Genomic DNA, 22950 nt, shown 5'->3' on the forward strand with positions numbered 1-22950 from the left:
CAATCTTCTTCTTTTAAGGGATGCCATCCCCTAGTGGCTATTTCTTAATATCGTTAGTTGTGCTTGGACGTCAGAAGCAAGTAAATTAGTCCATGTTGAATAGTAGTAAATTAGTCCATGTTGAATAGTGCTAGACAAGTGAGTATTATTAAACTCTTAGTAACATGGACAAGAAAATCATTACAAGTCTGCGTACAAATTCAGTCTGGTACGAAACTGTAATTACTCGATGGTTGAAAACGTGAATTGTATGGAAGGAGTGACATACGTCTTGGTTCCTCCTCTCTCTGTCATCCCTCTTCCGGATTATTCAAAGTTGTTGCCTATAAATACCAAGCAAAACCCTCTTCCCTCAAATCATAGCTTGCGATAGAAGTACTCGAAAACTGATAAAACTAAACTCTCTTCTAGTTTTATCCATCAAACTGCTCGATCTCTTGTTCGTTTTGTCTTGGAAAACGCTTTGCATTCTTCAAAAATGTTTCAGCACATTGTGGATGCATTGTCAGGCAACAATAAAAAGATCAAAGGAACTGTGGTTCTGATGAAAAAGAATGTCCTGGATTTGAATGACTTCAATTCTTCATTTCTTGATGGAATTCACGAGTTACTGGGGCAAAAAGTTTCTCTGCAGCTCATCAGTGCTGTTAATGTTGATCAAGGTATGATGACTTGAGCTTGTTTTGCAATTGCATCCATGCATTTTCTCGAGTCTTGAACACCATGACAAGTTACAATACCATGGAAGTTATAACATCTTCAGTTCTTGAATGAAAATATCATCAGCAGAACTTTAGTACTGCAAAAACTTGAAAAAAGTCAAGCTTCCGGCCAACATATTTGCATTAAAGTGAAGTAGTTTAATGACTAGCTAGTGATCTTCTTGAACTTCGAAAAGATCCTTAGAATTGAATATTTCAACTAAGGCAACAGTAGGCTTTCATTACGACCATGACACATTTACCCACATACTCTTCCAGTCAACATCTTAATCATTCATGATCAATTATTTCAGCTACCAAAAATTTTCAATAATGTCATACTAGCATGTATTCTGGAATTTGGAGACGACCAACAATTGAATTTGAGAATGAATGAATTTAATGCACTTTTCTTGGTACATGTACCTTCTCACGCGACATCAGCTAGTGAACGGGTTACAATTTATGTTAAAGGAGGTCAAAATTACATGTAAGGTGTGGTGAAATTTTGCAGGAACACTGAAAGGGAAACTTGGAAAGGCAGCATATTTGGAAAATTGGATCACTACAAACACTTTTCTAGCAGCTGGTGAAACGGCAGCTGATATCACATTTGATTGGGATGAGGACCAAGGAATTCCAGGAGCTTTTATCATCAAAAATAATCATCCAACTCAATTCTACCTTAAGACATTGACACTTGAAGAAGTTCCTGGACATGGCCGAGTTCACTTTGTCTGCAATTCTTGGGTTTATCCAGCTGGAAAGTACAAAAAAGATCGCGTATTCTTCTCAAATCAGGTAACTACTTGCAAACTTTTATCTTTCAATACCAGTACCAAGTGTATATCCTTCATCATTTTCATATAGAATCACATAATCCTGCTATCACAAAAATGGGCAAAAGTTATAGAAAGCTCAGTCCATGTTGTACTTGTTTCAGGCTTATCTCCCAAGTGAAACACCAGAAGCATTGAGCCAATACAGAGCAGAAGAATTGGTGAACCTGAGAGGAGATGGAACTGGAGAACTCAAGGAATGGGATAGGGTCTATGACTATGCTTATTACAATGATTTGGGAGATCCGGACAAAGGTAAGGACTACGCTCGCCAGAATCTTGGAGGATCCAAAGAGTTTCCTTATCCTCGAAGAGGAAGAACGGGCAGACCACCATCAAAGACAGGTTAGAGCATTTGCACTATGAATCTGCTATTAGGTATTAATGATAGTAAAACCAAAGCTTAGGACGCAGGTCTATACTATAAATCAAATCCTGAATTAAGAGCTTTATCAAGTATATTCTTTTCCATTTCTTTCAATCACATGTTTTACTCATGACAGATCCCACCGTCGAGAGCAGGCTGCCACTGATTACCAGCTTAGACATTTATGTCCCAAGGGATGAAAGATTTGGACACTTGAAGATGTCAGATTTCCTTGGTTATGGACTGAAATCAGTCGCTCAGATCCTTTACCCTGCATTGAAGAGCCTTTTTGACAGCACCCCTAACGAATTTGACAGCCTTGAAGATGTGCTTAAATTGTATGAAGGTGGAATTAAGCTACCAAAAGGTCTCCAAAGCCTTACTGACAACATCCCCTTTGAGTTGCTTAAAGAAATACTTCGAACTGATGGTGAGGCTATCCTGAAATTCCCAACCCCGCAGATTATCCAAGGTAGCCTATTATCCACAACTTCCTCTTATCTGTTTTCCATCTGTCCGAATTGTATTGATGATTTTATAAGGATGTTTTATATACATATATATCTTGGAACAGAGGACAAATCTGCATGGAGGACAGATGAAGAATTTACAAGAGAAATGCTTGCTGGACTGAACCCCGTCATTATTAGCCTCCTCCAGGTATCTACTTGTCAAGAAAATAGATACTATAAAAACTTGGAAGTAGAAGATGATCTATACATCCTTCTATTTCTTTCATTTGGTCCATGATCTTAGTATAGATCCCTCAAATGTTTCGCAAGCATAATGTCTCAACTCTTTTCCCTGCAGGAGTTTCCTCCAAAAAGCAAGCTCGATCCTGAAGTCTACGGCAGCCAAAATAGTACCATAACCAAAGAACAAATAGAGGATAAGCTGGACGGATTGACAGTTGATCAGGTAACAAATGAAACAATCTGTTTCTCTAGACAAACGTGTGATTTACATGGTGCTTCCTCAAGAGTAGCATACGCTATTCAGCAACTCATACAGTTCATGTATAAAAATTCTTGAACAGGCACTCAAGGCGAATCAGCTATTCATATTGAATCACCATGACACACTTATGCCGTATGTGAGGCGCATAAATACCACAACAACGAAGATCTATGCCTCAAGGACTCTGCTCTTTTTGCAAAAAGATGGAACCTTGAAGCCTTTAGCTATTGAGCTAAGCTTGCCCCACCCAAATGATGATAAACTTGGTGCTGTCAGTAAAGTATACCTACCTTCCGAACAAGGTGTAGAAGGTGCACTTTGGCAGTTGGCAAAAGCTTATGTTGCAGTTAACGACTCTGGCGTTCATCAGCTCATTAGCCACTGGTAAAGAAAAACGACATATATGGCGACACTTTAGATTTAGATTATCACAAAGAACTGGTTTTCTGAGAAGTATATAATATTGATGCAGGTTAAATACGCATGCTGTCATCGAACCATTTGTCATTGCAACGAATAGGCAGCTGAGCGTGCTTCATCCTATTCATAAGCTACTACAACCTCACTACCGTGACACCATGACTATCAACGCTTTGGCTCGCCAAATCCTGATTAGTGCAGGAGGAATTCTTGAGAGTACTGTTTTCCCTGGAAAATTTGCGATGGAAATGTCAGCAGTTATTTACCAAAACTGGGTATTTCCTGAGCAAGCACTTCCAGCTGAACTCGTCAAGCGGTGAGTGTGATTCCATTTTCTTATCAAATTACACTTTTTGGGTCCAGATTATCCATCGCAAAGCTGTAACAACTTGTACTAGAAAATTTGGACAAAACAAATTATGAGTCGTCAATGATGAATCTTGCTCACATGGCTTCGTAATATTTTGATTCGACAGAGGGGTTGCAGTTGAGGACTCCAATGCCCCACATGGACTGCGTCTATTAATTCCAGATTATCCTTTTGCTGTTGACGGGCTTGAGATCTGGTTCGCCATCAAAACATGGGTGGAGGATTATTGCAACCTCTACTACAAAACAGATGAATCGATCCAGAAAGATAGTGAACTTCAGGCCTGGTGGAAGGAACTCAGAGAAGAGGGACACGGTGACTTGAAAGATAAGCCCTGGTGGCCTAAAATGCAGACTCGCAAGGAGCTGATAGAATCTTGCACCACCATAATCTGGGTAGCTTCCGCCCTTCATGCATCAGTCAACTTCGGGCAGTACCCTTATGCTGGTTATCTCCCAAACCGCCCAACCGTAAGCAGAAGATTCATGCCTGAGCCTGGAAGTCCCGAGTATGAAGAACTCAAGACAAACCCTGATAAGGCTTTCCTGAAAACAATCACTGCCCAGTTGCAGACATTGCTCGGTGTTTCCCTGATAGAAATTTTGTCAAGGCATGCTTCAGATGAAGTTTATCTTGGCCAAAGAGACACTCCTGAGTGGACCATAGATGGAGAGGCTCTGGAAGCATTTAAAAAGTTTGGAAGTAAGCTGGCTGAAATTGAGGGCCGCATTACACAGTCAAACACCGACCCTAAATACAGAAACAGGACTGGACCAGTGAAGCTGCCGTACACGTTGCTATTTCCCACCAGTGACCCCGGTTTAACTGGCAAAGGAATTCCCAATAGTGTGTCAATCTGAGCAATTTCTGGGATGATTTGATCAGGGATCAAAGCACATTCACAAAACTTCCATCTATTTTCTGGTCCTTGTGAGCATATTACTACCCAAATAAATAGTGATCTTAAGCGAATGTAATGTCGTTTTAAATAAATCTACAAGTGTGTGAGGGTTGTATGATAATGTTCCATCTTGTTTCAGATCATCATTGTCATTTCTCTGTTGTAATGAGATCTCTTGAAGGAAGAAGTTAGTAAAAGCGATAATCATGTGCAGAATTATATACTTGCGCCGTTTTCAGACGAAGCTTTCCATTTAGTATTTTATAAGATCCTCTCTAATTATAGTTAATTAAGAGTAAAATTAATTAGCAAATTAATGTGCCTTTTCCTTTGACATTCCTAGCCACGTTACTCACCGAACTGTGTTTGGATTGTAAATTATTTGAGATATTTTTACTGTAACACTTTTTGTGACGTGATGTATGTGAGATAAAAAGATAATTAGGAAGATAAAAAGCTGTATTGGAAATTGTAATGGTGATGAAAAGATTTTCAGATATGTTTCTAGAGGTCCATACCCCAATAAATATAATCACTCAAGAGTCTTCGCTGCTGCTGTCTTCCTTGTTTGGATTGTAATTTTTTTTCAAAAAATTATTATATTTTTCATGAACACGTTTCTTAATCTTCATTTTATCTCATATATATCAAATTGTTACATTACATAATTTTTTTTTTTTTACAAAAACTTCATAAAAATAGCGATTCAAACGAGCTCGCTACAAATAAAACTCGTGTTAGTACTTACAAAGACGAATTAGAAAGTGAAAATTATCCCTAAGCTAGTAGCTGTAGAATATACCAATGACAATAAAGTATTCTTTCTGCTTTTGAATTTCTAGCGTTCTAGGAAGACAAATCAAAAAATAAAAAAAAAATCATATCACGCCGCAATTGGGATATTCTTTTTTAATTTTCTTTAAAAAAAACGTATATCCAGCAATTGAGATATTCTTTTTAATTTTTTTTTAAAAAATAAGATAGGAGTATATCTCTTGGTGATTAAGGATTTTTTACTTTTTGGTTCCTGTCTTGTTGCAGCCTCGTCCACGGTCCACCCAATCTTCTCTACATATTTCAATTACAAATATTACATTGTCATGAAGACTAATTGGTAGAGTTGGATTTCTTTTAGTGTCACTTTCACCTTCTTATTCATTTTCCTTCACATAGAAAAACTATGTGATAGGAAGCAAACTTAGGTTGTGTTTGGATTGCATTTTCCGTGATTTTTCATGAAAAAATTACTGTAGCGATTTGATGTATGTGAGGGAAAAAGGTAATAGGGAAATGTGATCACGAAAAACGACGTAATTTTTCGACGGAAACCGGCAATCCAAACAAGGCCTTAGTACTTTCCTTCAATTAAAGAGTATATAATTCCCATCTAGAAACAAAAATGAATCCGTGCAATGAAGTAAGTTCAATTTTCCATTTCCTTTCTAATTATGATATAATCAATAAAACTCATATTTGATTTTTTTCCCTTTATTCTCGTACATCTATACATCAGAAAAGAAACTTCTTTTTCATAATTAGACCAGAAAGGTAAATAATGAATAATAGTAATGTAAGTAACCACTAAAAGAGTCCAATTATCAAAAGTCAAAATTATCCTTAAAAAAAGAAAGGGAAAGTCGAAATTACTCAAAAGGTCAAAATTATGATATTATCCCAAGTTAGTACTAGTATATATATATTTTTGTTAATCGCCGACATTTACTTTACTCCAACTTTAATTTATTCTAAGGAGTGATCCAATTGGTTCAAGGGAAACCGACGAAAACTGAACCATCATCAAATCATACGAGTGCATAGGGGATGATCCAATTGGGCCAAGAGAAACTGACGAAAATTGAATCACCATCGAACCATATGGGTGTACTATACACCCATATGGATTTGGAGAAGCCACATTAATGGCAAAGTAATGAAAAGTAATGTTTGAATCTTTAATCTTCTACCCCACAAAAACTAGCCTTGTTTGATAACTTAATTCAATATTTAAATTTAATGGATTTAAATTTTAATATATTCAGATCGTTTGATAACTAAAAATGAACATTTGAATTAATTATGTGACACTGAATTTTCTAAGCAAAACTTACTCTCCAAATTAAGTAATAAACTATTTACTTATCACTAAATGTGATATGTACTCAAATGTATTATATTTACTATTTAACAATTTAATAGATTCAGATTTCAAATTTTAAATTTTACACTTCAGTTTTCGGACTTCAGTTTTATTAAATGTTATCAAATGTATAATTACCAGTTTTTTTTTTTTTTTTTACCAGTTGATTTAGTACCAGTAGAAATTGGCCAAAGTCCAATTATCAAAAGTCAATTATCCTTAAAAAAATGAAAAAGTCAAATTTTCTGAAAAAGGCCCAAGCTTTCAAGGGAAGTTTCTCAAACGTCTTCGGAAACTGAAAATTCCACTATATAAATTAGGGTTAATCATATTTTATCCCCTTAAAGAATACCCTATTTTTCAGTTTATCCCCTAACGTTTAATTTTACTCACTTAACCCCCTTTAGGACAAAATTGCCCTTGCATTATTTTGACTTTTCATTTACCTTGTTTTCTTTTCTTTTATTTCTTTTTCTCTTTCTTCTTTATTTAATTTTTCCTCTTTCCCACAAAAATCTGCACCCAGAAATATGCAATTAAAAATTCAAAACAAAAATTTTCGTTGAAATGGAATTTTTACTGGGAAGGATGAAAGAGAGAAGAAAGAGAAAAAGAAATAAAAGAAAGGAAAATAATTTCATTTTAAGATATTTTCTTGAGAATAAAATGAAAAACTAAAAAGGAAAGAGGAAAACCCAAAATTAAAAGAATTGAAAGACTAAAAAAATTGTATTTTAGGAAAGTGATTTAAATTTTTTTTTAATCATTTAAGGAGAAAATAGATCTCTGCAATTCCTCTTTTTTAATTTCAATCATTAAGGCGAAAATTTTTGTGGGAAAGAGGAAGAATTAAATAAAGAAGAAAGAGAAAAAGAAATAAAAGAAAGGAAAATAAGGTAAATGAAAAGTCAAAATAATGCGAAGGCAATTTTGTCCTAAAGGGGGTTAAGTGAGCAAAATTAAAGGTTATGGGTAAACTGAGAAATTTGGTATTCTTTAAGGGGATAAAATGTGATTAACCCTATAAATTAAAAACCACGCAACGGCATAAAAGACTGAAGAGCGGAAACAAATCCAAGGAAAAAAGAAAATGCAAATGGGGGATTCTCCAGAGTCGGATTCGAAGATTTTCAGTGTCCGAATTGTGTCGATTGACTACTACATGGCCCCCCCAATTGCCGGAATCGACATTTCCTATAGCAGTTTTCAAGGTAATATTCTAGTAGCTTTCTAGTGTGTGTGTTTTCTTGTTAGAATTTGGTGTCTATAGCTCTTTATTTTGCTACAGATGGCAGTATTTCTAGGGCTTGGAATTGTTTAATTCATTTGGGAGGTCAATTTGTTAATTTCTCGGGGGAAGTGAATAGCTTATTTATGGAGTATTTCCAATTCTGAGGTTTTGATAGTTTCTTTTTTTCTGGGGTAGCTAATGAGGTTTTGAAAGTTTCGGAATAGTAGGCAGTATCTGCAAAAATTTTTATAATTTTGTTTCCTCCATCTTTGGACTGCTTGGGTTTTAAATGTTTGATTGAATAAAACTGGTATAACTTGAGATGTATAATCTTGAAGTTACCAAGTTACGCTAGAGTTTATCATCAAATTCTTTTTCTAAAAAAAATTTAATTTTTTTAAATTCCCCCCACAGTGGTTTGTTTAAAATCTGGGATAGATACGCTTTTGCACCCAAAATGTTAAGCCTTTGAGAATCAAGGAGTATAACATCTGAATCATATAGAAATGTACAACAAATGTTATAAAGTAAAGATAATTGTTTCGTTTGTTTGAAATGTTTCTTCTTTTTAAGAGATTTTTGCACAATTTTGAAAGTATGAAATTGGGCTTCCTGGAATTGATTTTTACACAATTTCAAAGCTTGAAATTGGGCTTCCTGAATTGATTTGTTGCATTATGCATATTGCGTGATTCGTATAACGTGCAATTAAGTTGAGATATTATACAGGTGGAAAAGTAAATGAGGTTCCAGTTATAAGAATATATGGGTCAACTCCGGCTGGTCAGAAGACTTGCTTGCACGTGCATAGAGTAAGATGATTTCTACTGTTGAGTTTACAAATGCCTTTTGATTCTAGAAGTTCTTTGATTAAAAAGAATAAGGCAATTTTCTTCATTTTAAGTAGTTTAAATTTGTTTAGCTGAATGTAGAAGAATCATGTTAGTTTGAGTAGTGTCTGTTTCCTGCTTGTAGAAGTGTTTATTTTACTATGTTAGCTCTAGAGTGGAGCATTGCCCTTTGTTTAGCATGAATGAGTATATTTACTATGGTTGACAGCTATTTTGTAATTTGGAAGACTTTCTGGATATAGTGCCAGAGTTCTAGTCATCGGAATTAGGTTTGTTTTGCATGAATTCTTTATGTTGAGAAAATTTGGTTTAGAAACAAGAGATCTTAGATTGATGAACTCAACAGTCAGATTGGTAGTTATTTTTGTCAGGTTTTCCACCCATCCATGTCAAGCAAAATGCAGTTGTGTTGCATGTATCTCGTAGTAGGATGTTTCGAATATAGAATAATTTGGGAGGGTTTTAATTCATGGAACCGTTCCTTGTAAGTGCCTACTGGGCACCATGTTATGTTGCCATGTTCTGGTAATTTCAACTGTGGCATGGTTTTTGATGTCAGTACCACTTTGTTAATTATGATTGTAGGTTATAATGCTTCAGTTCTGTTTCTGTTTTCCTCTAATTCACAACAACTATGTTGCTTTTTTGTGTCCACTTTCTGTCATGCAGGCTTTGCCTTACTTTTACATCCCATATTCAGATGTATCACTTCAACTAGACGAAGAAGGTAGTATTCACTTTAGCAGCTGGTATCTTCACGTGGATAATATCAATTGACTTTTATTGTTTGACTATCTATTTTACTGGAAATTATGTGACAACTAACAGGAATTGTTCAACTAATTGCTTTAAAAACTCATAATTTAGGGCTTGCGTGCTGTTCAATTTTTGCTCCTTTGAGCTCTTTCAACCATTTTTTTTTGGGTCTTGCTGTACATTCACTGTCATTGATGTTATGATCTGTACAATCTCTGAATGCTATATTCAAAGTTACAACAATTAGCATCAATATGTACAGTTTATTCTTTACTTGCATCCATAAGTCTCTTGTACTATTTTTTCTTTATTTCCTGCAACTATAAACTTTAGCGATTTCCTTGGTTTAATACAAAATATCATTCTGGGTAGAATTCATTATTATAGTTATTCTTGATTCCTTAGGATATTGTTCTCATTATGTTTCCTTAGGATATCGTTCTCATTATGTTTCGTTGGTGGTGATCAACTGAGAATGAGCCAGGTTGTGGGGTTGATTGTCAGTCAATGTAGCTTTAGGTTTTTGACATTTGTAATTTAAACTTTAATGTTTATTTTAGCAGGTTGTTTAGCTGTTTATCTCTCAGTTTAGCTGTACTGCATCTGAAGTTTTAACTTAAAACTATTCTATTTGTTCTTCATATGCTTTTTTTTTTCCGGTCTAGACAGTGCTTCTACAAATGCCATCTCTCTTGCAATTGAGAAGGCCTTGAAGGTTTGTCATTTTTTAAGTGGATTATATCCTGACTTGATGATAGGTAATACTTGCTGATATCATGAATGTGTATTGTGTCAAATTCCTGCAGCTCAAAGGCAATGCTGGCTTGAAACGGCAGCATGTCCATGGTTGTAGTCTAGTTCGAGCAAAGAAGTTATACGGCTTTCATTCTTCAGAGGAGTTATTTGTGAAGATTTATCTGTATCCTTATCTCAAAAATATTATTTAAAAGTGCACCGTTTGTTCTATGGTGGTTGACTTATTTTTGCTGATCTGTATCTCTCTGATTATTGTTAGTGGTTTTGAAATGTTCTTTTATTTCGTAGCTTACCTTGTACTGATATGTTCATGCTGTTATTCTTATAATTGCTTTTATCATCTTTTGCTCCTTTGGAAAGTCTATGATTTGGAGTTAACTCAGGATCACCTTGACAGAAGTTTTAGGTACCATCCACAGGATGTATCTCGGGCTGCCACTCGTCTTTTGGTATGCATTGTTGGCCATGGAACTATGAGTTTAGATAATTTCTTGACATCATTTTTATTTTAATTGAACTATGTAAGTCATTGTCTTGACTCCTTTTAGAAATTGGTTTATTCGACAGTCTGCTTATCTCTTCAAAATATGCATTAGGCTATCATGTAGTTTTTGGAGAATATTTTCCTACATTTATGATTATGTAAATTGGATGGTGGTGGATCTTCTGTTGAAGCAGCATGTTAGGCTTATATTTGATACAATTAATGTGGAAGTGGACCGCTTTAGAATTTCATATGGTTTTTAGGTTCTTGTTCCTTATCATCATTAGATTGAGAAATCACTATTTCAGGTATTTCCTGCATTGCAAGGTATAAATTTAAGCAATCATTCAGGTATAGGTCGACTGAATTTTTTTTTTGGTTAGTGCATCATAAATTGTGAATCTTTCCTTGTGAGTTATAGGGGACAGATTGGTTGTTCGTAATACACAACTAATCATGGAATTTTATTGCACTTTGTCCCATAAGAAAAGCACATGTTTCTTGTACAATGACGTGCTGACATGTTGATATGTTGTCCTAGTTTTTGCTATTTAAGAGAAGAATATATTTATATATCAAGATGCTAATCTTTGCACCTTTGTGTATATATGTATGTAAATGGTATGTGTGTGAAATGTGCTTATATTTGAGAGTGTTTGTTTTTGTGAATATGTATGTACATGTATATTTTCTTGTACATCATTATTGCCTATATGATTGGATTAAATTTGATGCAGGGAGGTGCTGTTTTGGATAGGATTGTGCAGCCTCATGAATCACACATTCCATTTCTTCTCCAGTTTTTGGCAAGTACTTTCTTCTGCTGAACAAGTGTTTTAGGCTGTCCTGATTTAGTGATTTTGTCAGTGTGTAATTTCCTAGAATTAATGGAATGTCAATCTGTATTTGCACTAATTTTTATCTTGACCTCCATCGCCCTTTCTGTAGTCCTGGTAAATCTTTTTGTTACTGCCTGTTTAATTTGTCTTTTGGTCTGTTTCATGGCATGATGCATGTCTCCATTGTCATTCAGTAAGGCATTGTTCTGTTGTTATTTACCTGTTATAATTTGTTTGCCTCACACATATCCTTGTGAAAGTGCAACACTTTATTGAGGTTTCCAACACTCTTCTTTCTCGAGTAGTTTGATGGTGTCTTCATTTCATATTCATCTAATTTTGGTGTATATTCCTGTTATTTCTCACTGTCTGTGTTCCCCTCTTTTGAGCACTAATTTCATACATTTCTGGAAAATCAGTCTGCAGCGCATGTCTCCATTGTCATTCAGTAAGGCATTTTTCTGTTGTTATTTACCTGTTATAATTTGTTTGCCTCACACATATCCTTGTGAAAGTGCATCACTTTATTGAGGTTTCCAACACTCTTCTTTCTAGAGTAGTTTGATGGTGTCTTCATTTCATATTCATCTAATTTTGGTGTATATTCCTGTTATTTCTCACTGTCTGTGTTCCCCTCTTTTGAGCACTAATTTCATACATTTCTGGAAAATCAGTCTGCAGCTTAACCCATGTTGATTTAGCTTTAAATATGTAAACATGCTTTTGAATACTACTATACAAGGAAGTGGTTCAACTTAGTGATTCCTAAACTTGCTGTACCTACTATTTTTCTTTTGTCATCCAATGAACCTTGATGTCTATTATTTTGTGCAAAAATTCTTAGATTGATTACCATTTGTATGGGATGGGTCATCTGCATGTCTCAAAAATTAAGTTCCGGCATCCTGTACCTGAAGTTTTCTCTCCCAGGAAAGCTGCTCACACTTTCCTACAGAGAGATCTGACAGACAAGTCAACTGGCATTGCTGCAAATACAAAGGTTAATTTCTCATTTTATTCTCAAGCTTTATAAAAGTGAATATGTACAATGCTTAGATACTTTCTTCTGCTATTAATACATCTCATTAGGTAGATTCAGGTGCAGACCCTTCTTTAGCTTCACCAATTTGGACGTCTTCTACAATTCCAGATGATTGGACTTGGCAATCTTACAGCCAGTCTGATTCCTTGGTTGATCAAAATCTATTGTCAGTTAAACGGCAAAGTATGTCTGAACTGGAGGGAGATGCTGTTGTGGAAGGTCGGTAGATTCTGTAGTACAAAAAGTCTGCATTACTTTGTCTGATCAGTTAATTCAAGTAAATGTATTGTTCAACGTTTTCAGATATTCTCAATCAGCTGTTTATATCGTATACATCCCTCTCGCAGACACGTACAGATGTGAAAATGGTTCAGTCCTTAATACCTATTTGGGAGGTTTGTTTCCATGCCATATGTGATGTTGAATGCATATTCTTTATCCTCTTGGCACATTTATGAGTTATTTTCTTATTCTAGGAGTTCGAAAGGAATGGAGAGCAGGGGCCTGCAGTTCCACCTGATCCAGGGAAACCACTTCCAGAAGATGTCTTGAGGATACTTTCAGACGGGCTTGAGCTGGAAAAAGTACTTGCTGATCTGAGTAGAGGAGAATATTCATCTTTCAGCCAGGACTTAATTAAATCTTTGACTGATAAAGGAACTTTGGTAGACAAAGTCAACTTTTTGGATGATCCAGATGAAGCATTAAAATGCTTAGAAGATGGAAATTTGCCCTCTCAAACTGATGATGGTGAAAACTATGGTAAAGGGCACCATGGGCATATGAAGCAGTTGTCTGCTGATCAATTACAAGATTCTAACCTTGTTGGACCATCAAAACTGAAGGTAATCTTGTTTTCTACTCATATTACCTTGTACCGTCTGGAGCAATTTATTAGCAGCCAAAACCACTTTTGTTTTCTAAATCTGAGTGTGTGATTAGTGCATGTGCAAATTACACGAGTTGTTCAGTCATAGTTGGAAGTAAGGTTCACAGCCTGCTTTCAAGAGGTAATAGCATTGAGTCTACCACTGGAATTTGACAAAGAGTGGCTTGCAGATTTATAATTCTTAAGAGTTGTGTATAGTTAAACTTTTTGCTTTATCTCTAGAATTAGTGGGATGTAAATCTCTGAGGTTTGAGGTAATGACTGCATCATGATTGCAAATTTCTCCCATGCTGAATAAAGTTGTTTAAGGTTTCAACTATGGTTCATTTTTCTCGTCCTCATTTGTCATTTTTTCTTTTCAAAATTGCTTTTAGCATCCTTAAGATAGAATTTATTTGATGTCTTATTGTCATAATTTTTTTACCATGAACAGTTCTCTTGTTTTTTATGCAAAAACTGTTCTAGGCCTATGTTTACAAGTTTCTATTTCACATCTAATGTTGTACCAAGGTCTGGTACAGGGTGATTTCATATTTGTGGAGGATAACAAAAGTTAGATGAAGTCGATTTATTCAGTTTGCTGCATAATTAGACTGAACTTTTCCATGTTTGTGCTATGGGTATATGTACTTAGGTCTCGGTTTATCCAATTCTGTATGTTTATGATTTCATTTTGTTGGTAACAGCTTTGGTCTGCAAATTGCTTACTTTGCCTTCTTTGTCGCTATTTTGAAAGTTATGGTAATTATTATTTTTTTAGGCTTCAGATCAGGATGCTTTGGGGCTTTTGAAGTGGCTTGCATCTTCTCAAGCTGCAGAAGAAATAAATTCTGATGATGAACTTGCTCACCAGACCATCCTGAGTTCCTTTTTACCAACATCAACAGTTAATAAGGCATTGGAGAAAGCAAGCACAGATTTCGAGAATCAGTCGCAGCAAGAGTGTCAGGACATTCTTGATTCTGTTGAAGATGCAGTTGCAACTGAAGAATCAGATGATAAGGCTTCTAATTCTAATCATAATCTTCTATGCCAGACTTTACGTAATGAAGTAATTCCTCAAGTTGATGGCTCCCCTGATGATCCCAACTCAGTTCCATTTGGTGATAAGTCATCTTCAGAAATAAATTATGTACCTGAGACTTCACAACTTGCTGGTTTAAGGCTTACTGAACGCAAAAGAAAAAGACCTCAGTGGGGCTTTTTACCTGTTTCTTCAAATCGAAACATTCATAATGGTATTTCTCTCCCCGACAATTCTGATATGACTGGTAGATATGATAGTGATTTAAAAATCAATGTTGGAACTTCTTTTCATGAAAAAATTGTGGCAGACAAATGCCCAAATTGTATACAGGGTGATGCACATGGACTTAATAACTGTACAGAGTCCTCTAGTGCATTAATTGGATGCTCCATGAGGGATTTAATGAGAAAAAAACGAAGCCATTGCAGTGAGCTATCTGAATGTAGAGCTTCTGAGGTTATAAAGGTTACTAGTGACAAGGAACAGAAAGACAAGATTTTTGTTTCCAAGAAACTGACAAATGACGAAGAATGCAATAGATCTCAGATTTCCTACTCACCCAGATCTGCAGTTACAGATAAATTAGGAGAATTATGTGAGTGTCCTGCATCGGCAGAGTTCGCTAAGGTGAACACTGATGGATCTGATCTTTTTGTGCATGGTAGGTAACCTCTTTCCTCTTGATGTGATGCATCTTGTCAGATTGTAATAGTTGGACAAGTATGTTCTTCTATATAGCTTGATGCTGATAGTGACTCAGCAGAATTTGCAGGTCTCTGCACAAGGGGGATGCGTTGTTCCTCTAGGTTGCCTGGGGAACTTAAAAAAGATAGCCCACTTAAGGAGGCTATCAGTTCATGCTGTCAATCCTCCAACCATGTCGGATGTCAAATCTTTGAGAAAAATTATTCAATTTTAGACTCTGGTTTGAAGAGCAAGGTTTCCATGCATGAGATACCTGAAATGGGAAATGACAACAATAAGGACACAGGGGTGTCAACTACAGTGAATCTATTGCAGACTGAGCCCCAGATTAACAGACATGTAAAATCCCCTGGATTTTACAGTTCAAGATTGTCTGCTAGTAGCATGATAGCACACCCTGTGGAACTAATTTGTTTAACTTTGTGTCAGAAACCCCCAGTGATAGAGTGGACCGATGAACCTGATGGAGATTCTGTATTGTCACCTTCTATTTCTCAGGACCCTCATGAGCTGGTGGAAAAGGAGGAAGGAATATCTCTTCTGGGTGAAGTTGCAGATGACATTCTTCCTTTCTTCATAAATGACAACCTAGAAGGAAAAGAGCTTCGAAACCTAAACTGCCAGGAAGCAGGATATAGTTATCATCAAGATTCAATCATCGGTGTCCCTGTTCACTATCAGAATGATGGCTCCTATCTATATATGTTGACTCCTGTTCAGTCACCGCCATCAGAGGAAAATGTCAAGAGATGGCTTTCTTTAGATGGCAGAAATACTTCAAGAGAAAAGGCAGCAGATGCATCAGTTCTGTTTATATCACCTAAGCATTTGTCCGATGATCTCGTGGATTCACGGCGTCCTTTATGCCATGCTTCTAATCTGTCTTCTCTGGATTCCGAGGCAAGGTCTGAGTCCAACCTTCATCAGTTGAATCACCATAACCAGGAAAACTTCAATGGACAAGTAGAGGCTCATAATGATGAGGTGAGAACAATCCAGAAGGATGCATACAAAATTTTGATGTCTAAGCCATCAGCTGTTTTTTCACAAGAACACTCTCAGTTATCTGGTCCTGATGTGAAATCAAAGTTGACTCCTTTAAGTCAGATGGGTTTTCGGGATCCAGCTAGTGTTGGTGGGAGGCAGCAGCTAACAATTGTGAGTATTGAGGTTCAAGCAGGATGTAGGGGAGATTTAAGGCCTGATCCTAGGTTTGATGCCATTGATATTATAACTCTTGTTTTTCAAGATGATGATGATGCAATGGTTGATTGTTTCATGCTTTTGCGGTCCAATACAGTTATAACTGAAACAAATCTAGATGGAATACCTGATTGCAAGGTTTTGCTTTTCCCTGAAGAGAAGCAAGTATTTAGCCATTTCACAAAGATTATATCTATCTTTGATCCAGACACATTAATTGGCTGGGATGTTCAAGGGGGTTCCCTTGGTTTTCTTGCTGAAAGGGCTGCTTATCTTGGCATTGGTTTGCTAAATAACATATCTCGAATACCATCTTCTAGAGGTCTCAATACTACTGAGGAAGATATGCCAGATGATATGTCTCTTAAGGTGGCTACTGCTGATCCTGTGCCTTTAGATGGTGCTATCGTTGAAGATGAATGGGGCCGAACTCATGCCAGCGGTGTCCATGTTGGTGGTCGAATTGTTCTTAATGTTTGGCGATTAATGCGAGGTGAAGTTAAGCTTAGGATGTACACTATTGAGGCTGTTGCTGAAACTGTATTGAGGAAGAAAGTTCCATATATTCCTTGCATGGTGTTGGCAAAATGGTTTTCAAGTGGTCCTGGTCGTGCAAGATATCGCTGTATGGAGTATTTGTTAGTGAAAACTAAGTTGAACCTTGATATCATGAATCAACTTGATATGATAAACAGAACATCAGAACTTGCTCGAGTCTTTGGTATTGACTTCTTTTCTGTTCTCTCTAGAGGTTCACAGTATCGAGTTGAATCAATGTTTCTTAGACTGGCACATACACAAAATTATGTTGCCATTTCTCCTGGAAATCTACAGGTTGCTTATCAGCCTGCAATGGAGTGTCTTCCTCTTGTGATGGAACCAGAGTCTGGCTTTTATGCAGACCCAGTTGTTGTTTTGGATTTTCAGTCTCTTTATCCATCAATGATAATTGCATATAACCTTTGCTTTTCTACATGCCTTGGAAAAATCACATCTTCAATGGCAAATATTCTTGGTGTCAGTTCTTATTCACCAGATATGAAGGTTTTGCAGAATTTGAAGCATGAAATACTGCTTACTCCAAATGGTGTTATGTATGTACCTTCAAAGTTTCGTAAAGGAGTACTGCCCCGCTTACTGGAAGAAATATTATCAACTAGAATTATGGTAAAAAAAGCAATGAAGAAATTAGCTCCATCACAGCAGGTGCTACACCGTATATATGATGCCAGGCAACTTGCCCTAAAGTTAATAGCAAACGTGACTTATGGCTATACAGCTGCTGGATTTAGTGGTCGCATGCCCTGTGCAGAGCTAGCAGACAGTATTGTGCAATGTGGTCGTAGAACACTAGAGGCTGCTATTTCCTTTGTGAACAATCATAACAAGTGGAAAGCAAAAGTTGTATATGGTGATACTGATAGGTAGAAGTTTGATATTTATTTTATTCTATCTTTCAATCTTTTTATTTTTTATATATCTGAGGACGTCCGTTGAATAGATCTTTTGGCACTTAAGTTGCAAGTATTCAGATAGCAACGTGCTTATCATAATATGTTTCACGGTTTAAAAGTATTGCTGACCAAATGGTTTTTTGACTAGTGCAGCATGTTTGTTCTCCTTAAGGGACGTTCTCGTAGGGAAGCTTTCCACATTGGTAATGAGATTGTGTCAGCAATAAGTGCAATGAATCCAAATCCTGTTGTGCTAAAGATGGAAAAGGTCTATCAACCTTGCTTCCTCCTTACTAAGAAAAGGTATGTTGGCTACAGCTATGAGAGTCCTGACCAAAGTAAGCCAAAGTTTGATGCAAAAGGTATTGAGACAGTAAGGAGAGATACATGTGACGCTGTATCCAAGACAATGGAGCAGTCGCTGAGACTCTACTTCGAACATCAAGATATTGATAAGGTAACCTATGTTTCTGGAAATCTTTGGTTATTTACCAGAATTTTGATACTCTTTAATATTGCAGGTTTTGTTGGGGATTGAATTAGACAATTTGCCTTCTGAGAAATTGGCTTTAAAGTCAATCTTATAGACATTGAAGAGAAATTGACTGCTTTCTTCTGCTTTCTCTGTTTCCTTCTTCTCATGGTGCTGTTTTTCCTTACCTTCTCAAATTCCCTCCACTCAGCCTCTCCTCTTCAGGTCTTCCACAGTTCTTCCAACCAAAAACCCCATTTAATTTTTATGCAAAAGCACCAAGGTGCCACATTGGTAGTACTACTAGTATTGCGATCTTCCATTTCCTCAGCCCTCGTCTCTTCTTGTCAATTTTAATTTTCCCTCTTCTTCTTCTGGTACTGCTGTTGTTTCTTGGCATTGTCTTACTCCTGATGAGGATGTGAAGGGCTTATGTTTCTGTTACCACTTCACTTTGGATTTGAGGGCAGTGGGCCCACTACCAAAATTATTCTGCCTGCTCTCTACATTAGCATCTTTATCTATCGCAATTTCAGGCTGCCAGAATTTGGCCAACACAGCAAATGAAAGAGTGCATTATGCTGGTGGTAGTTTGATATTGTTTGGTGGTGGTGGTTGTGGAGAGGAAATTATTAAGATTGAGATGCGGCAGAAGTGGAGTTCACGTGTGCTTTTGCTTCTGCTGTTTGACTTCATTTTTCTTTCTCTTATGTGCATAGATAATTTATGGAGAGGGAGGAGGAGTTTGAGAAGAAAAAGAATAGTAGTAGCACAAGAAGCAGAAAGAAACAGATAAAGAAGAAGAAGAGGTCAATTTCTTCGAGATCTACTAAGTTGATTTTTCACGAGTTGATCCAATATCATATCTTTAATTCCAATAATTATATAAATCATATTTGGGTAAATAACCCATGCTTCTCTCTTTGCCTAACAACATATCAAAAGTTTCCTAGATGAGAATGTCTCAGCTCAGCTGACTGATGTATATATGTGCTTGACGATTTAAGTTTTGAACTAAACTAGGGTAATGCTTGTTGAGAATAAACACTTCCTCTGGCGCATTACAGGTAAAAGTGTTATTACATTGGCTTACCCATTTTAATTTTCTATGGTGTGACCCTCTAGCTTTTATGGTTGGCAATCAGCATATCATGACCTGTCAATTCCATTCCGTTAAAAAATGGAGTTATTTTTTGTTTTCAAATTGATCAATAGGAAATGGATTATAAATGATTTGCTCTAATAAGATCTTGGAGATGTTCCTGGTACGCTTGCAGTGGTGTTTATGTGAATTCTTACTATGAGAAATTCGGACTTCCTTGACTTGAAGATTTCACCTTTTATTTTTGGAATTTATTAGTAATCTGTTACTTTTGTCTTATTTGTTCATCATAGGTTAAGGCATACCTATTGCGTCAATGGACACGGATTATATCTGGCAGAGTCTCTCTTCAAGATTTTGTTTTTGCAAAAGAGGTCTGCTTAGGCACTTACAGTTCACGGGCGTCATCACTTCCCCCATCAGCAATTGTAGCCACTAAAGCAATGAGGGCTGACCCGAGGGCAGAACCACGCTATGCAGAGCGAGTTCCTTATGTGGTAGTTCATGGTGAACCTGGTGCCCGACTGGTAGATATGGTTGTGGATCCAATGGAACTTCTTGCTCTTGATTCTCGTTACAGATTAAATGAGGCCTATTATATTAGGAAACAGATAATTCCAGCTTTACAGCGAGTTTTTGGGCTCGTTGGAGCTGACTTGAACCAATGGTTCTCTGATATGCCGCGTCCTGAAAGGGAAACTGTCGGTAAACGTCATTTTTATGCTCCAAATCAACATCGAACTAGAATTGACTATTACTACCTATCACGACACTGTATCCTCTGTGGTTCACTAGTACAAGCATCAAGCTATCTCTGTCATAACTGTTCTAAGAGTGAGGCAACTGTTGCAACAGCTTTGATCGGAAGAACTGCAAAACTGGAAAAGGAAATCCAACATCTTGCTGCTGTAAGTATTAAAATTAAGTTTCATCTGCTACTGATTTATGGTTATGAGAATGGTAAATGGTGTTTCAGGATCAGTGAATGTTTCAAGGAATCCAAGGATCTCCTTTAATTCTATGTGACACAGAGATCTGTTTTTAGTTTTACTGATTGTGCTTGTGTTGTGTCTTCTGGATCCTTGCTTCATCAATTTCTCTCTCTCTCTCTCTCTCTCTCTTTGCATTTAACCTGGACCTGCATGTTTTCTTCTAGTCTACGCATCTGGTGATTGTAACTTGCTGTGTACATCAAGTACACACACAAACAAAGACAATCACAGGCATATGTGTATATTTCCCTTTTCTTGTGGCTACAAGTTTCTAACCAGACTGACTACGTACTTTGGTTTTGCTTGCAGATTTGCCGGCATTGTGGCGGTGGGGACTGGCTTTTAGAAAGCGGGGTGAAATGCACATCTCTCGCATGCTCTATTTTCTACGAGAGAAGGAAAGTTCAGAAAGAACTGAAGTCTCTCGCTGCTGCTGCTACAGAACTTGGTTTCTACCCTACTTGCATGGCTGAATGGTTTTAAAAATATGTACATCGGCTACCTTGATAGTAGAACTGGAAGAGATACATCACCTGTGAATATGTCTGTATATTTGTGTACATATGCTCCATAAGTTAGTTTTTGTTTTCCCCATCTGTAGCGCGAAGAGATGCCTATTGCCTAACATCCTTTGCTTGATTAGTCCGTTGTAAAAGTTACCGTCCCGTAAGGCTTGGTCTAGCTTATAGCCTTATACTGTTGTAAATTATTCGAACAAGTGAACGTCTGCAACTTCCAACAAATGTGATCTCTTTGATCTACCATCTGAAGCAATGATGTTGATATTTCTTTAGCATTTTTGGATCTTGTGCATTAGAACTAGGATAAAATCCACCTTATGGACCAAAATTCTTCCGAGTACGGGCAAGGATGTTGTCTTGCTGATGCCTAGAACTTTTAAGCATAAGAGTGACAATAATACTAGAACATTTAGGTTGCATAACAGTTTCCAGTTGACCCCAAATATCCAGATTTGAGCCATATGGCCAATCAGTATGCAGATGGTAGTGAACTTCTTACCAACATCAAATCAGTCAACTGACCACTCGATTTGGGCTGATAAATGGTTTTGGATTTTGATGGACTGTCTTAACAAAGTGATACTTCTAAGCGCTGCCATGCCTGCGAAATGCGAGCAAAAGATTTTTTTTTTTTTTTTCCAAGACGGCAACTTTCATTTCTTCAACAAAACGTATTACAAAGACACAGGCAACTGCCTCACCAAATCTGCTTGAGCAGTCTCAAGCAGCCAAACTGGGAAGTTCTGCTTCCATTCAGTTATATTTGTCAAGTTTATAGCAAATTTTGCTAATTTATGGCTAACATAGTTGTTCTCCCTCCTAGTGAAGGAGATGCAACATTCATCATCCTTTATCACAGTAGCAGTGATCAAATCATCTTCCTCCCCATTCACCTTGTCTACCACTTGCTTGCAATCTGATTCAAATTCTACTTTCTTCCATCCTTGTTTAGCTCTTATCATTGCACCTCTGAGTGCTAATGCCTCTTCAAGCTTTGCACTAGAGCAGCTTGTTCTGATGATAAAATCTTCTTAGATGATAAAATTTTTTTGTTCTGAAATCATTTGTCAAGGTTTAACTCTCAATGCTACCATTCTATTTCTAGCACTGAATTTTCCTGTTTGTGAATGATAAATTCGTTTTTTTTTTCCCAACAAAACACATGTCAATGTTCAACTCTCATTGTCGCTAATGTCATACTAATTTTTCCCTTACAAAATAGTAGTAAATTAATACACTCATTTACTATTATTAGAATAATTTATACTCAAATCAAATATAGGACTGTCAATAGAACCCGATTTGAGCCAGTCCCAAACGAGATCGATGAACCTTATGTTTAATAGTGCAACGGATCTCTGTTGCGGTTTTTGTACCACTCTCTGTCCCACTTTTTATTATATTATTATTTTTCCTTTATAAATATCACATTTTAGTTCTTTTTTGTTTCCTTAAGATCCAATATTTATTAACTGAGTAAAAAATAAATAGAACAGTTTCAAAAAAGTATATATATATATATATATATATATATAATAGAAAATCAAAAAATACAATAGAAAATTCATAAAAAATTCTCATTTTTCACGCATTTTGATTTTTTTGAGTTTGTTAAATTTTATTTATTACTCAGTTAATAGTTATTAAATTTTAAGAAAACAAAAAAGAACTAAAATATGATATTTATGAAGAAGAAATAGCAATACAATAAAAAGCGGGACAGAAGATCCATTGCAATTTAATAGGGCGGTGTAGAACTTAAACCTCAATATTAGACCTGTTTTTATCGTGAGTCGAGCCTGAACTTTGCTAAGTTCAAACTCAATTAATGCTTGACCCAAGTATATTAGTATAACATTTAATTGTACGTGTTATAACATAAAATTTTGAAAGTTTGTATATAAAATTTGTAATAATTCATAATTATTAGAATA

At 36.3% G+C, this 22950-nt stretch overlaps 2 protein-coding genes across 2 annotated transcripts; both read left to right on the forward strand.

Moving 5' to 3' along the window:
* Positions 1-346: 346 nt before the first annotated feature.
* LOC113763778 (probable linoleate 9S-lipoxygenase 5) lies at positions 347-4771 on the forward strand. Its single transcript, XM_027307697.1, has 9 exons — positions 347-662; positions 1216-1502; positions 1645-1885; positions 2044-2379; positions 2482-2567; positions 2718-2825; positions 2944-3248; positions 3337-3600; positions 3761-4771. The coding sequence occupies exons 1-9, from the start codon at positions 479-481 to the stop codon at positions 4512-4514; spliced, it is 2565 nt and encodes an 854-aa protein (XP_027163498.1). The 5' UTR covers positions 347-478; the 3' UTR covers positions 4515-4771.
* Positions 4772-7788: 3017 nt separating this feature from the next.
* LOC113762671 (DNA polymerase zeta catalytic subunit) lies at positions 7789-21256 on the forward strand. Its single transcript, XM_027306220.1, has 16 exons — positions 7789-7903; positions 8653-8735; positions 9444-9504; positions 10196-10245; positions 10337-10449; positions 10693-10735; positions 11508-11576; positions 12454-12609; positions 12699-12870; positions 12955-13046; positions 13128-13496; positions 14301-15228; positions 15328-17899; positions 18083-18386; positions 19797-20411; positions 20805-21256. The coding sequence occupies exons 1-16, from the start codon at positions 7789-7791 to the stop codon at positions 20976-20978; spliced, it is 5916 nt and encodes a 1971-aa protein (XP_027162021.1). The 3' UTR covers positions 20979-21256.
* Positions 21257-22950: the final 1694 nt, after the last annotated feature.

The sequence above is a fragment of the Coffea eugenioides genome, chromosome 2 (genome assembly GCF_003713205.1).
Source record: "Coffea eugenioides isolate CCC68of chromosome 2, Ceug_1.0, whole genome shotgun sequence".
Classification (NCBI taxonomy): domain Eukaryota; kingdom Viridiplantae; phylum Streptophyta; class Magnoliopsida; order Gentianales; family Rubiaceae; genus Coffea; species Coffea eugenioides.

Excerpts from the sequence above, each read along its gene's own strand:
- LOC113763778 (XM_027307697.1), top strand. The coding sequence starts at position 479 with ATGTTTCAGCACATTGTGGATGCATTGTCAGGCAACAATAAAAAGATC. Across the intron at positions 1,886-2,043 it reads CAGACCACCATCAAAGACAG|ATCCCACCGTCGAGAGCAGG; the intron begins GTTAGAGCATTT and ends TACTCATGACAG. Across the intron at positions 2,568-2,717 it reads TCATTATTAGCCTCCTCCAG|GAGTTTCCTCCAAAAAGCAA; the intron begins GTATCTACTTGT and ends TTTTCCCTGCAG.
- LOC113762671 (XM_027306220.1), top strand. The coding sequence starts at position 7,789 with ATGGGGGATTCTCCAGAGTCGGATTCGAAGATTTTCAGTGTCCGAATT. Across the intron at positions 8,736-9,443 it reads CTTGCTTGCACGTGCATAGA|GCTTTGCCTTACTTTTACAT; the intron begins GTAAGATGATTT and ends TCTGTCATGCAG. Across the intron at positions 18,387-19,796 it reads AACATCAAGATATTGATAAG|GTTAAGGCATACCTATTGCG; the intron begins GTAACCTATGTT and ends TGTTCATCATAG.